The 15,399-nt window shown below is 38.7% G+C and overlaps 1 protein-coding gene across 1 annotated transcript in view; it reads right to left on the minus strand.

The window, feature by feature from the left end:
• LOC140492364 (uncharacterized) overlaps positions 1 to 15,399 on the minus strand; it is a 132,516-nt gene that overhangs the window by 35,049 nt on the left and 82,068 nt on the right. Inside the window, exons 9-10 of the mRNA XM_072591285.1 lie at positions 9,863 to 10,017; positions 8,742 to 8,819 (exon numbers count right to left, since the gene is read on the minus strand). Coding sequence (XP_072447386.1) covers positions 8,742 to 8,819; positions 9,863 to 10,017 — 233 coding nt within the window. The remainder of the gene's footprint in view (positions 1 to 8,741; positions 8,820 to 9,862; positions 10,018 to 15,399) is intronic.

Raw genomic sequence — 15,399 nt, forward strand, 5'->3', positions numbered from 1 at the left:
ACCCCACTCAACAGTGTCCTCCAGGCAGAATATTTTCCATCTACAACCACTCTCTGCCTTCTGTCAGCCAGCCAATTCTGAATCCAGACAGCCAAATCTCCCTGTATCCCATACTTCCTGACTTTATGAATGAGCCTACCATGGGGAACCATATCAAATGCCTTGCTGAAATCTACATACACCACATCCACTTCTCTACTGTCGTCAACCTGTCTTGATACCTCCTTAGAGAACTCAATAAAATTTGTGAGGCATGACCTGCCTCTCTCAAAGCCATGCTGACTGCCTTTAATCACACTATGCTTTGCCAAATAGTCATACATCCAATCCCTCAGAATTCTTTGCACAACTTTGCTGACCACAGACGTAAGACTGACTGCTCTGTAATTGCCAGCGATTTCCCTATTACCCTTCTTGAAAAGTGGAACAACATTCGCCTCCTTCCAATCCTCCGGTACGATTCCCGTGGAGAGTGAGGAGGCAAATATCCTCGCCAACGGCTTAGCAACATCCTTTCTCACTTCCCGGAGCAGCCTAGGATAAGTCTGGTCTGGCCCTGGGGACTTATCAATCTTAATGTTTTCCAAAATTTCTAGCACATCAACTTCATCAATCTTGATCTGGTCAAGACTGTATCCCAGTTCCTCTAAGTTTTCATTTAGAAGTTCTCTTTCCTTGGTGAAAACTGAAGCAAAAAACTCATTTAGGACTTCCCCTATCTGCTCAGACTCCACGCACAAGTTCCCTCCGCTATCCCTGATCAGCCCTACCTTCTCCATGAGCATTCCCTTTTTCCTCACGTATGAGTAAAATGCCTTTAGGTTCTCTCTAATCCTTCTGGCCAAGCCTTTTTCGTGCCCCCTCCTAGCCCTCCTCAGTCCATTTCTGAGCTCCTTTCTAGCAAGTCTGTAATCCTCTAAAGCTGTGTTAAATCCTTGCTTCCTCCACCTTACGCAAGCTGCCTTCTTCCTTTTGACAAGAAGTTCCTCTGTTCTCGTCATCCAAGATTCCTTAACCTTAACCCTTCTTACTTGTCTCAGAGGAACAAATTTGTGCATCACTCGCAACAACTGTTCCTTAAATAGTCTCCACATGTCTGCTGTGCCTCTTCTGTGGAACAATTGCTCCCAGTCTGTACTTCCCAACTCCTGTCTGATAGCATCATAATTTCCTTTTCCCCAATTAAATATCTTCCCTCGGTAACTGCTCCTTTCACTCTCCAAGGCTATGCTAAATGTGAGGCAGTTGTGATCACTTTCACCAAAGTGCTCTCCCACCATGAGATCTGACACCTGTCCTGGCTCGTTGCCGAGCACCAAATCCAAAATGGCCTCTCCCCTCGTTGGTCTGTCTACATAATGGCTACATTGGTTCAAGTATATCCCAGTCCCTCTCCCTAATTTATATTCCTCCATCATCTTTCTGTGCAGTGAATACATATGCAAAATACCTTGTTTAAAACCTCAGTCATCTCTTCTGACTTCACCCACACATTGCCATTTTGGTCTCAAATGGACCCTACACTTTCCCAGACTATAATTATGTCACTAATATAATTAAATAATGCCTTTGGATTTTCCGTAATGCTGCTGTTAGTGTTTTCTCAGGTCTCCTCTTCACACATTAATTTTTTTTAAGCAATCCCTACATTTACTATACCCCTCTTGCACATCCTCTGTTTTGAGCCCTTGGAATCTGTCATACGATCCTTTAGATTGCTTATCTAATCCTGTACACCCCTTGACATCCAGAGGTCTCTCCACTTGCTGGTCTTACCCTTCACCTTTACAGGAACATGTTGGCCTAGCATTCTCACTACTATCCTTTTGATCTTTTTCCCCATTATCTGATATGCATTTTCCTGCAAGTAGCTGCTCCAAGTAAACTTTGCAAGGTCCTGTCTTATTATATTACATTTCACATTTGCTTTCATTTTGGAAATCCTGCAGCCATTTTTTCCTCTAAACTCATTGCTTTATGAGTAAAGTTTAGAGTTACATTGGGAAAAGTCATGAAGAACTCAACAGTGCCAGTATTGTAGTCAAGCAATAATCTATGATTAGCTAGGGCAATGGCCACTAAAGCAACTCATCTAACTTAACCTTAGTTTTCTAAGAAACCTGCATAGCTATCAAAAGCTCCACAGAGCATGAAAAATTCTGAGAAAAAGTTAAAAGATGAGCACAAAGTTCTTGACACTCAATTGGAAACTATCAGATCTCCTAATTGAAACAAAGATGGAAATTGCTGGAGAAACATATCAGGTCTGGCAGCATCTGTGCAGAGAAAGCAGTGTTAAAATTTTGGGTTCAAAAATCCTTCTTCAGAACTCCCAACTGAGATTGCTTCATTTCAAAAACATAATGAGTTACGGTTGCGCATCTCACCATCTGTGAACCAGATCAAGACTTTAAAGATAGAAGTGAAAAAACTGTGGATGCTATAAATCATAAACAAAACCTGAAATTGCTGGAAAAGACCCTGAGGAAGGGAGATTCAACTCAAAACATTCACTCTGATTTCTCTCCACAGATGTTGCCAGACCTGCTAACCTTTCCAGCAACTTCTTTTTCTGTTCCTGACATTAAAGTTAAAATTGCGAGCCAATAAAGTCCCCTACAGACTGTATATTTCAGGTCTGTCAAGTGGTCACCTTAAAATACAGAAAAAAGCATGGTCAACACTTGAATTACATGTAAAGTTCAACTTCAGGCCTTTTATGCAACAACTGAAAGAGATCATTAATTCATTCTTAAGCAGATGCAGAGTCAGTGGGCATGCTTGTAATTTTACAGCAGTAAAGCTGGACAACAGAATAATTGAGCTTGTGACAATATTTGCTGCAATAGAAGCATTCCAAAAAAAAACCTTCAACAAATGGAAAGTTTATATTGTTTTAAACCACTGCAAAGTAGGTGCAAATATGAAGCAATAATTGACAATTTTACAAATGATGACCTCTTTAAGAATGAACAAGACATGGTCCAGGGTCTGTAAACAGCAGTGGATCCTCATTGCAGCAGGAAGAGGAATTGATTAGGAAGTGGACACAGCAAGGGGGTGGGGTGGGGTTTATATTACATACACACACCACCCTCTGCATGAAAGAGTTGCCCCTTAGGTCCCTTTTAAATCTTTCCCCATCACCTTAATGCTGTGCCTCTAGTTTTGGACTCCACCACCTTGGGAAAAAGATTTTGACTATTTACCTCATGATTTAATAACCCTCTATCAGGTCACCCCTCAGGCTCCAATGCTGCAGGAAAATAGCTCCAGCTTATTCAACCTCACATATAGCTCAAACCCTCCAACCTCAGCAACATCCTTGTAATTCTTCTCAAAACGCTGTCAAATTTAACAACATCTTTCCTGTAGGAGGGAGACCAGAATTGCACACAGTATTCCATAAGTTGCCTAACCAATGTCTTGTATAGCCACAACATGACCTCCCAACTCCAGTACTCAGTGCACTGACAAATAAAGGCAAACATACCAAACACCTCTTCACTATCCTATCTACCAGTGACCTCACTTTCAAGGAACTATGTACCTGTACCCAAAGTTGTCTTTGTTGAGCAACACTCCCCAGGACCTATCATTAAGTATATTAAGTATTGGTCTATGAAATGCAAATAAATCGCGATAGCAGACAAACTGACTCCCTTTATCTGCTTTGGAAAATGTATAACGAGCAGTAGATCAATACTGATAGGAAGACGAAGCCTTCAAGCTATGAGTGATTCATCTGCCATTTACATGATAACTAACAGTGAAGGGTTGCTTTTCAGACTGGAGGCCTGAGACCAGTGGGGTGCCACAACGATCACTGCTGGGTCCACTGCTTTCTGTCATTTATATAAATAATTTGGATGTGTACATAGGAGATATAGTTCGTAAGTTTGCAGATGATGCCAAAATTGGCAGAGTAGTGGACAGCGAAGACAGTTACCTCAGAGTACAACGGGATCTTGATCAGATTGTCCAATGGGCCGAGGAGTGGCAGATGGAGTTTAAGTTAGATAAATGTGAGGTGCTGCAATTTGGAAAGGCAAATCAGGGCAGGACTTAAACACTTAAAGGTAAAGTCCTGGGGAGTGTTGCTGAACAAAGAGACCTTGGAGTGCAAGCTCACAGTTCCTTGAAAGTGGAGTCTCAGATAGATAGGATAGTGAAGAAGACATTTACTATGCTTTCCTTTACTGGTCAAAGCATTGTGAAAGTGAGTTGGCAGATCATGTTGTGGCTGTACAGGACATTTGTTAGGCATCTTTTAGAATATTGTGTGCAATTCTGGTCTTCCTCCTATTGGAAGGATGTTGTGAAACTTAAAACAGTTCAGAAACAATTTACAAGGATGTTGCCAGGGTTGCAGGGTTTGACTATCAGGAGAGACTGAATAGGCTGGAGCTGTTTTCCCTGGAATGTCAGAGCCTGACCTGGGGGGGGGGGTGACCTTCTAGAGGTTTATGAAATCATGAGGGGCATGGTCAGGGTAAATAGCCAAGATACTTTACTTGGGATGTGGGAGTTCAGAACTAGAGGGCGTAGGTTTAGGGTGAGAGGGGAAAGATTTAAAAGGGACCTAAGGGGTAACTTTTTCACGTAGAGGGTGGTCTGTGTATGGAACAAGCTGCCAGAGGAAATGGTGGAGGCTGGTACAATTACACCATTTAAAAGGCAACTGGATGGGTATATGAATAGGAAGGGTTTAGAGGGATATATGCCAAGTGCTGGCAAATGGGACTATGTCAATTTAGGATATCTGCTTGGCATTGACGAGTTGGACCGAAGGGTATGTTTCCATGCTGTACATCTCTATGACTCTAATGCAGGCAAGCCAAGCAAATAATGCAGGCGCTGGGGTCTAAAAGGTATGTCCAGCTTTTAAACATGGTTTGCAAGCCACGTAAAACACTGAAAACTCCAGTCTAGAAACAAAAGGTCAAATAAGTGGTGCAATATTATGAGAATCCAGAGGCTAGACAAGAACAGCATATTAACCAAATGAGAGAGTGATCCAATGGCATGAAGACAAAATCTAGTCAAGTATGATGGTTAGATTTTGAGGATACTAGACAATTGACAGGTAAAGTGAGCTGACATTCAGCACAATGGCTATCAAAAATATGCATTGGTGCAATAGTACTAATCACAGCTTTTGCCACCATCTAGACAATATGCCCACAGATGAAGGGTCAACATACTCTATATATAAAACTGGCTCTTAATGCAGCTATGATCATCCTTCCACTCACCATGAAGAGCGAGATGAAAATTTCATCCCTAGGATCCATCACAATTAAATTTCATCGTAAAATATTAAGTTTGGTCACCAATATTTTTTGTTATGGACACTGGGGGTCTAAGTGGGTGCAGGCCTACTGGCATACAAAGACAAGTCCTTGGACACCCATCCAGGGTATGGTCAAGGCAATGACAAGATCCACAGACAGCAAGGAACACCATTTCACTTGCACTTCATCTGGGAGAAGATCAAAGAAAGATAAAATAGGAGCAGGAGTAGGTCATACAGCCTATTGTGTGCTCTCCATCATTTAGCATGATCATGGCTGTTCCTCTACCTCAATGCCATACACTCTCTCTCTCTTCTTATCCTCTCTAGACATTTGTCTGTTTATTTCTTAAACATAAGCAGTGACTTAGCCTCCACAACTTGTCACTGCCTTCCACTCTCAAAATGACCCTTTTTTCCCCCAACTGTCTATTTCCTATCTGCTAACTAAGTCTCAATCCAGACCAGTATATTACTACTGATCCCAAGTGCCTTGATTTTTCTCAACCTCTTACGTAAAATTTTATCATAAAGCTTTCTGAAAATACAAATACAACACCTTCATGGGTTCTTCCTCATCACATCTTCAAAAAAAGCTCTCTAGCAGGTTGGTCAAATGTGATATCTCTTTTAAAAATTTGTGTTGACTTTGTGTAGTTTGTTTAGCATTTTCTAAGTGTTCTGTTATCACATCCCTTGTAATAGATGAAAGAATTTTCCCTATTACTGATATTAAGCTAACCGGTTACCAGTTTTTTCTTTCTCTTTTTTTCTAACATCAATCTTCTGGGACTGTTCTAGAATCTACAAAGTATTGGAAGCTAACAACCAACACATCTATTTCCATTCGTACTCTGATCATTGAAACATTCATGTATGTCATCAACCAACAGACTATAATACAACTTGACCTGAAGATGTACAACTATTCTGAATGTGCAAACTTCATATGTAGAACTAATACAAAATGGCTATTTGTCCGACAAATGCAGAAGAACATCAACAGTCATCATTCACTGATTTGACAAGAACTATGCGATGCTTTACTTGAAAAACATGGAAAGGTGAATGATGTCCATGAGCTGCATAATGAATTACGCAAAGTTAGCTTTGAATGGAAAGTTTGAGTACAACATCTAAATGATAGCACATAGAATTCAACAGAAATAATCAGCATTTGCCACAATCATAACTGTATCAAGTTCAAACAGCAAATGACATAGCAATGTAACAAAACATGCCAAAACGGGACATCAGAAACACTGAGTAACCCTATTGTGTCTAGAGCATGATATAACACAAAGTAAGTCTTAACAGCTTTCTGAATACAGCAGCCAACAACAAACATCACATAACTAAAGTTGGACAAATAAAGAAAAACACCAATATGTTTATCACAATTTATTTATTTGCAGTAAAGTACATTCAAACACAATGTTACTTCTTTTTGCTTTCATGTAAAGACTGATTCTTTATGGGTAAACATTTTGTTTAGAACAAAAGGGGCAGGCTGTGATATAATATGCATACACCTTTGGGTAAACGTATCTTGAACTGCTGTCAATCATTACACATTGAGATGATGCACTATATTGGCTGACAATTCTGGGGCTAAGCTCTATAGTAGCTAGACAGAAGTCATACATATTCCCTATATCCTCCCAGTGAACATTATCTTTGAGAGTTTTTATCCTCAAATTAAAAACCACATTGTTGCTACACCAATTGTTGCGTTAACATCAAATGCTAACGTATCAAATGAGAAGATCATATTCAGGATATAAAGTTACTTAAAACTGCAGTCGGCTTTGAAGAGACTTTGGTTCCTTGCTGACCTAGATAAACATTTCATTTGTAACAAAAAACTAATTTAGTTCAGACTGCCACCAAAATAAATCACAGGTATCCAAACAGGTGTGCCTAGCAATGACAAATTGCAATGGCTGGGATGTCTACATGCTGGGATTGTATACAAATGATAACATTCTTATTCTGTCTATTCAGAGACACATTATGCTAATGCAGAACTTCAATATACTGATAAATGAGATAAATTGCCAATCTTTTTCCATCTTGCACTAATCAGGACAAAAACAAGAAAGCCAAATGTCAAACAATCACGACATGTTATATCACAGGAGAAAAGGCTGCTGTTAGTAAGTTGATTGGCACTGTATTTGCATAAATGGATGGTGTAGGCATGGGATCTCCTCAAGATCTAGTGTTCGTTAACATTTTCATCAGTTTCCATGAGAAATGCATTTTCAATATAATGACAGTAGCCTCCTACCACATGCATTTTGATATGCAAATTATATTTTCACAATTTTTGAACCTGCCTTGCATACCTCAATGTTCAGTTAGCTCAGTGTGTGGGATGGCTGGTTTGTGATACTAAGTGAATCAATAACACTGGTTCAATTCCCACACCAGCTGAGATTAGCATGAAGATCCTTCCTTTTCAATGTCTCCCTTCGCCTGGCATGATAACCCTCAGGATAAACTAACGCCAGTTGTCTACCTCTCTCTCTATTGAGAGAGTCGCCCTATGGTCCTCTGGGAATATGGAGACTTTTCCTTTACTTTTACATTTTGTGCTGAAATTCACTTTTGAGATGAATTATGAATAACACTTTAACTTGCCTTCAGTTGCTATTTAAAAATTTGCTCATTTTTTTCTACTATAGTCTACAACAACCGACTTTAACCATGCAATGTCCACAGTGGGATTCGTATAACTTCATGTACTACAAAATTAACCTCAGCAGCAATCTTGTAAAAATATGTCATTAAGTAGTGAGAACATGAGAAATGACATGTGCATAGGCAATCTGGTTTGGAGCTTAGGCATTCACAGCATGAGCAATGTTTCTCAACCAACACAATCAAATTGGTATGGCTCAAAATGCTTATTTCACAAGAGAGACTAGGAGATAGTTGAGGGAACAGAGTTAACAGTAGAGCTTTCAACAGATTCTAATAATGTTATAAATTAACATGTCTTAGTAAACTATAACAAATTCATTTGTAAGGATTCATTTGTAAGGATGCCAAAATGCAACCAACGTTGTTTCCTTCCATTATAAAAATTTCATACTCCAGGTCTTCGAATGATTGATTTATATATGTGCAATATACATAAAGGAACTAACTGTGGAGCATTTGATGCCACTAATTGAGATCACTCAACATGTGATCAACATTTTTTAAAAAAAACTATGAAGCTTTGTATGGGTGTTTAATCTTTTCAGCTCATCTTGATACATCAGCTAATCACAAGTAATCCTATAGATCTAAGTGTAATAAGTGAAAATTCTCTTCCAATGTCTCAGCTCAAGTTGTTCTTGTCTGGAAGATATATCTTTCCCTCTATATTTATTCTAGAACCTCAATTTTCTCCAGAAGACATTACCACATTTCAATATGAACAATAAAGAAGAAGCATTACCTTGTCTTGTGCTTTTCAGTCAATACTTTAATGCTTTCATCAGTAAGCTGGCATCCATTAACAAGGAGTCTGCGAAGACTACAACAAGCACATGACTTATATCCTGAATGACATTTGTGCACATACAAAACAGAACATTTGTTGCTATTTGGAAACTATAAACAGTATAAGAAATAACAATTATTGGCTATTTTTAATACTTTCATGGGATGTGGACATCAAGGGCCAGAATCTGGAGTTATCCAACCCTGTTATTCTTTTAGCTGAACTACAGATGCCTGGTGTTTTTCCATAAGTGTTGAAAGAGGAAGGCAGAGCATACACTACAGAACCATTCCTTTGAATTTCAAGAAAACAATAAACACACTTTAAAGAGAAATCTAGAAAGCGCAAAATAATTGATTTTGTCTTTGCAATTATTTGAACAAGGAGTCCATGCTGAAATAATCTTCCAATATTTAATGCTAATTTAAAACATGGTTAAAATTTCTTTTAATATTATATTTGAAACCTGGGTTATTTTAGTTTTGTTAATTTGTAATATGAAGGTAAGCAGTCTAAAGTAAAATGTGAAGGGTGTTTTGGATTTGATTCCAAAATGTGCTGAAGCCCAACTAGAGTATTTACCTGGCAAACATAAATGCTAATTAGGGTACAATTATACACAAGACTAGGGAAGTTGAGATTTTGACATAAACTTCATTAGGACTCAGTGCCTTTTTCATAATAATCAATAAACTTATTCAACCATTTGGGAAAAAACATCAAATAATTATTTTTAAATATAATGGACAAAAATTTCAATTTTGTATGTTCTCTTGCAAGCACTGAGTGCAGAGGATGAACACCTAGAGCTTTTGTGCTCTAGTCTCAGAAACAGCAGGAGAAAAGTAATCTGAGACAAGCCAACATATAGCATTCTGTTGTTTATCAAAAACTACAGGAAAATTTCTATTTTGGGTGGGGTTTTACAAACACTCAGATTTTAGCAATCTTTTCTGGAATGTTTCTATCAGAAAGAATACCATCTCTTTAAAACCTGATTGCGAAACTAATTAGAAATAAATTCTATTTCCACCAATCACTAGAAGAGTTAATAGAATTCAGAGCAAGGTCTGTACCTTGAGCAAGCTTGAGCAAGTGCTATGATGCCTCTGCTGGTAGCTGCTGTCCAACTGACATCCACTGAAGTTAACTTGAGACAAACTGCGCTTGCACAGAGTAGAATTGTGTCCCCTGTCAGCACTGGTCCACTGCAGCTTGTAACATTCAGCTCCTGTATTTTGAGAAATGTTGCTTTTCAAATAGGAACCTGAATTAGTTTACCTTGGTATTCAAAATATGCACAATTTGTTTTGCTGCCATAGATATCTTTCTGAGCCAAGTTAGTGCATTACTAATAATGTAGAGGGCACAACAATTTATAAAACTAGAAGAATCATAATATTCTGCGTACTGTACTGGTTAGGTAAAACTGTTTATCTGACCCATCAGCAGAGTTTAAATGAACACTATTTTGTTTGACTGAATGACATAGAAGGGCAACCTTCTACCAAAATATTTTGTTTCTATCAACCAGTCTTAACTGTCGTGAAGCAATTTTACTTCACATTACGGCAATATCTTTGTCTCACATTGAGGGTCCTGACGGAATTGCTCTTCTGCTAGTGAGCTGCCACCTGCAACCGCTGGTGTAGCCAATTGCATAAGCAGAGCAAGTGCCGCAGCCAAGCAAGCAGGAGGAGTGGCAGGAAGTTGCCAGCCCCACCATTAACTCAAAGGGTTGAATGTCTGAGTGCCACATTTGAATGCCTTCTGGAAAGAAATCCATTCCTTGCCACTCAGCAAGATCAGTCTAATACTGTGGTCCACTCCTTCATCACTCCTGACACTTCCTCACAGCACCTTTACATGCAATCACGGAAGATGCAACATTTACCATTCATCTTTTATATTCTTATTGTTCAAAGTTCCAAATGCACCTTCTAGGCCAAGCAGCATTTTACTTTTACTCTTTCAATCTAGTCTACTGGATTCACTGCTCAGAATGTGGTGTAATTTACATTGGCAGGACCAAACACAGACTGGGTGATCGCTTTGCAGAACACCTCTGCTCTATCTGTAGGAATCACTCCAAATTTGCAGTTGCTTACAATTTTGAAAACCGGTCTTGCTCTCAGGCTAACAATTCTCTCCCGGACCTAATGGAAAGTTCTAATGAATCACTACAAAAACTCATGGACCAGCGCGTCATTTTCCAATTAGGCACTTTACAGCCTGTAAAACACAAATATCGAATTTCACAACTTCAAAGCCTGACCATATGACATCTGTTCTCCATTTTTCTTACGTTCTTGTCCTCACCCTTGGTCTTGTCTTGTATTTATTGTTATTGTGCTCTTTGTAGAGAAGATCCTTTTTCGCTATTTCACATTTCTATTGTTCTTTCAACACAATGAATAACTCTTTTCTCATCTGTATTAAGCCTTCATACTCCCTGTTCTTTTCATCCTTCCTTCACTTCTGTTTTCCAACACCTTTCACTTCTGAAGAAAAGTCATAATGGACTTGGAACGTTAACACTAGTAGTATGTCCTCTGTTTGTTTCAGTATGACCCTTGAGAGTTTATATTCTCTATATCTGCTTGCATTTATACAAGATGGAAGTCTTGCACAGGCCTCATTTTGACTGGAACCGAGATTCACAAGCCTGCCTGGGGTCTAACTCTGTTACCTAGCTTACCTTCAATGACACTTGACATGATTCCCATCACCCCTAACCAACTCTCATTTATCCGAGAGCTTTTCTCCATCAACCATCATTCAGAACACAGAAACACTAGTTTCTAGTTACTGCCAGCCATCATCTTCAACTCACCCAGGTGAACTCAAAGGACACCAACATTATGTTTGCTTGTAGACATGAACATTTCCTCAGTGTTTTCTCCCTGGCCCCTGCTAGGGTTATTTTCCCGTTTCACATGAAATCCTATTAAGTTTCTGCTCCTTCCTTCATATTTGCACAAGGCGTTACAACTTTCGTGATAACTGATGTGTGTTGGAAGGTCACCTGTGGCTTTCTTTGTATGTTAGCAATGGTTTTTCATGTGTCATGATCTACCATAATTTAAACAAACATGGATGGTCTTGCAACTCTATATTCTACATTCGGTGTAGAAGTCTGGCATCACTTTTCACATTTTCTTTCCCTTAGGATCGATTTTCTTTTCCACTGTCCTCCTTTTCTCTTATACCTGTTTATATAGACATTGTGATATGCTGTGACTCAGAGGTGTATGAGTTAGTTCATAATCCTTTGCCTTCCAGCTGCTGATCTTGTTAAGGTAACCACTTGTTCCTCAAGGTGCATTTTCATATTGGAGGGAAACTTGAAGATGGTGGTGTTCCCATTTATCTGCTGCCCTTGCCCTTCAGATAGGAGTGGTCATGGGTTTGGAAAGTGCCATCTAAGAAGCTTTGGCAATTTATGTGATACATCTTGTAGATAGTACACATTGGTGCTACTGAATGTTGGTGGTGAAGGGAGTGGATGTTTATGGATATGTTGCTAATCAAATAAACAGCTTTGTCCTGGATGATATCAGGCAAGTGGGGAATATTCAACCATATTCTTGACTTGTGCCTTGAAGATGGTGGACAGGCTGTAGGGAGTCAGGAGAGGATTTGCTTACTGCAGGAGTCCCAGCCTCTGACCTGCTCTTGTAGCCATTGTATTTATATGACTAGTATAGTTTAGTTTCTGGTCAGTGTTAATAGTGGGGGATTCAGTGATGGTAATTCCATTGAATTGAACAGTAAAGGAATTAAGGGTGATGGTGAGAGGGCAGGTTAGTGGAGCTGAGGTCACGAATAGATCAGCCATGATCTTAATGAATAGCGGAGCAGGCTCAAACAGCCAGATGGCCTACTCCTAGTTCTTATATTCTTATGAATTTCAAGGAATGATGGCTAGATTCTCTTACGCTGGAGATGCTCATTGTCTGGCATTTGTGAGATGTGAATCTTACTTTTCACTTTTCAGCCTCAGCATGCATATTGTCCAGATCTTGCTGCATTTGGTCTTGAACCACAGTTAGACAAGCTGCTGAACATAGTGTAAATCATCACCAAATAGTCCCACTTCTGACCTCATAATCGATGGAAGATTTTTGATGAAGTATCTGAATATGTTTGGGTCTGAGACAATATCCTGAGGAACTCCTGCGGAGATGTCCTGCAAGTGAGATGATTGAACTCAACCGGCAAAACCACCTGCTCTTGGATCAAAGGTGACTCTGACCAATGGAGAGCTTCCCTGCCACTTGCCCCTCTCCATTTCCATTGACTCTAGTTTTGCTGGAGTTCCTCAATGCAACAATGTATCTTACTTGGGCATTTTTATTCTACAAACAACCTCCAATCTTACAGGTATTTTATTATATCATCATGGCTATACATGTGAGATGTTACTGTTCTACAATACCGACTGTGATTCTTGGTATCAATCAACCTGCTGAAGGTAATAATGTCTAAACTTGTTCAGATTAGTATTTCATTTTGATGCAGTGCTGTATCTTAAGATTTGTTTCTTCTAAGATATCCAATCATTCATTTTATTGGGTCCATTTTACACAAAAAGGTGAGATGGAGGTCACATCATTTATAACCAAAGTAGGGCCTTTCTGCTTCTTCTGGATAAAAAGATGACTGCCAGCTTTTCATTGCTCAGTCACAAAACTTATCCCTTTATACAATTACAGCCCTAATTCTGAGCATCCTAACTTTCCATAAGTCTTAAAATTCTTCTAACTTTCTTCTTCCATTAGACATATTTTTCTGTGTTTAACACTTTTCCCCCTTGTGGCCTTAAACAAAGTCTATTGACTTTTCAATACTGCAACCAAAATATAACGTATTTTTCTGGCCCTTAATCTGTGCACTGTAGCTGCTTCTCATGGAGTCCACTCTCAAAGCCAGTTTTGAGAAATGAGAATTCTTTTTTTGTTCCTTTTTCTTCCCTACGTGGTCTTTGATTAATACATGCTATTACAACCAGATGTTCATGACAGCTCAATAAGATACTACAGTCAATCACTTACACACTCTATTTAGCAATGAAACTTGGAAAGACAAACTACTAACTTGACAAAGCTACCAAACCAAGTAAAAATTTTATAATTCTTTCAAGATGCTTCTGCAACAACTGCGGCTTTTAGTTTAAACTTACAGAAGAATCCTAAAAATGGCTATTCTAAACACATTCAAAACGTTATGGGAATCACCTTTCTTTCAAAAGCCCTCTAACTTTTTATCATATTTGATTGCAGCAATGTCATTCTATTCTTCAGTGTTAAATAAGCATAAAATTTAATTCCCTCATCCTTCACACACATTATTTATCTTTCTCTAATGCTCTTTCTTAACACTATAAGAAGCAGTTGACAAGCATAGTCATCATTAATTTACTTCAGTCACCTGATAGAGGTGTGTCACTTATAGTAGCATTAGAATTTGTCTCACTCTATTTACCTACCAACCTTTGATCCAGGATATAATTTAACAGTTCCAAGATAATGAAAGCCTTAAGCAGTGAGCCCTGTTACTAAATATTAAATAAGTTCCTTGTTGTTAATCTGCCTGGAATTTCCCAACAGTAAACATGGATATTTTAAAGATTTCTGAGGACTCAAGAGTGGTTTCAAATTGACACAATATTTAAAAGAGCTAATATCATGGTGTCATCATGAAATACCAGCCATGTATAGTTAAGTACTTTTTCTGACATTAATACTATTGGTTTATGATTAAGAATCCTATTCATAAAATCATACGGAACAGAATAAGGCCATTCAACCCATCATATAAGTACTCCTCTTAACGTCCGCTCCACTAAAATTGTAGACTAAAATAATTCAATATGTAATTTTCTGATGCATTAAATAACTAAAGGTGTGATCAGTTAACACATTAATAGCAACATATACATATAGAACCATATTGCAGTAAGAAGTCATTGCCTCAAGAAGAGGTGTAAGTGAGATGGACAAAATTAGCATTTAGCTATGTTGATTTCCAGGTAAATATTCAGTAGATGCAACAGGCACAGTGGGTCCGTCTCTACTAAATGGACTGCAGTGTTCAAGAAGATAGTTCATGATCACCTTCCCAAGGCAATTAGGGATGGGCAATAAATGCCAGAAGTGCTCATCTCCCAAGGAAAAAAATGGTAATGATGACATGTTCCTTTTAGCACTCCAAATCTCAAATTGGCAAGCACTAAATCTGCCAAAACCTCTCTTTCCGGAAATAAGATATCTACTTAAACTGTGTGTCTCTGGGTCTATTCTCTGAAACTTCATGTCTAGCCTTTCCTCATCATCAGCAGCTAATCTGTTCCCAGATTTCTCTCAATTCTATACCATAATTACTCTGATGACTAATGGGCAAGCAAGGGATAAGAAAAGGTTAACTGTCTAATAGTGTTAACTATCTGTTGTGTTAACTTTCCATGTGTAACTATTTTGAGTCATCTCTACTAAATGATAAAATCCTGGATTTCTATAACACCTTTTAACATAGAGAGATTCTATTTTAGATGTTTTAAAGGGGGTGGAGGGGGGGGGATGGAATAGATGCTGAAACTGACCAAAAGCTTGAT

The sequence above is a fragment of the Chiloscyllium punctatum genome, chromosome 2, assembly GCF_047496795.1.
Source record: "Chiloscyllium punctatum isolate Juve2018m chromosome 2, sChiPun1.3, whole genome shotgun sequence".
In the NCBI taxonomy this organism is placed as follows: Eukaryota; Metazoa; Chordata; class Chondrichthyes; order Orectolobiformes; family Hemiscylliidae; genus Chiloscyllium; species Chiloscyllium punctatum.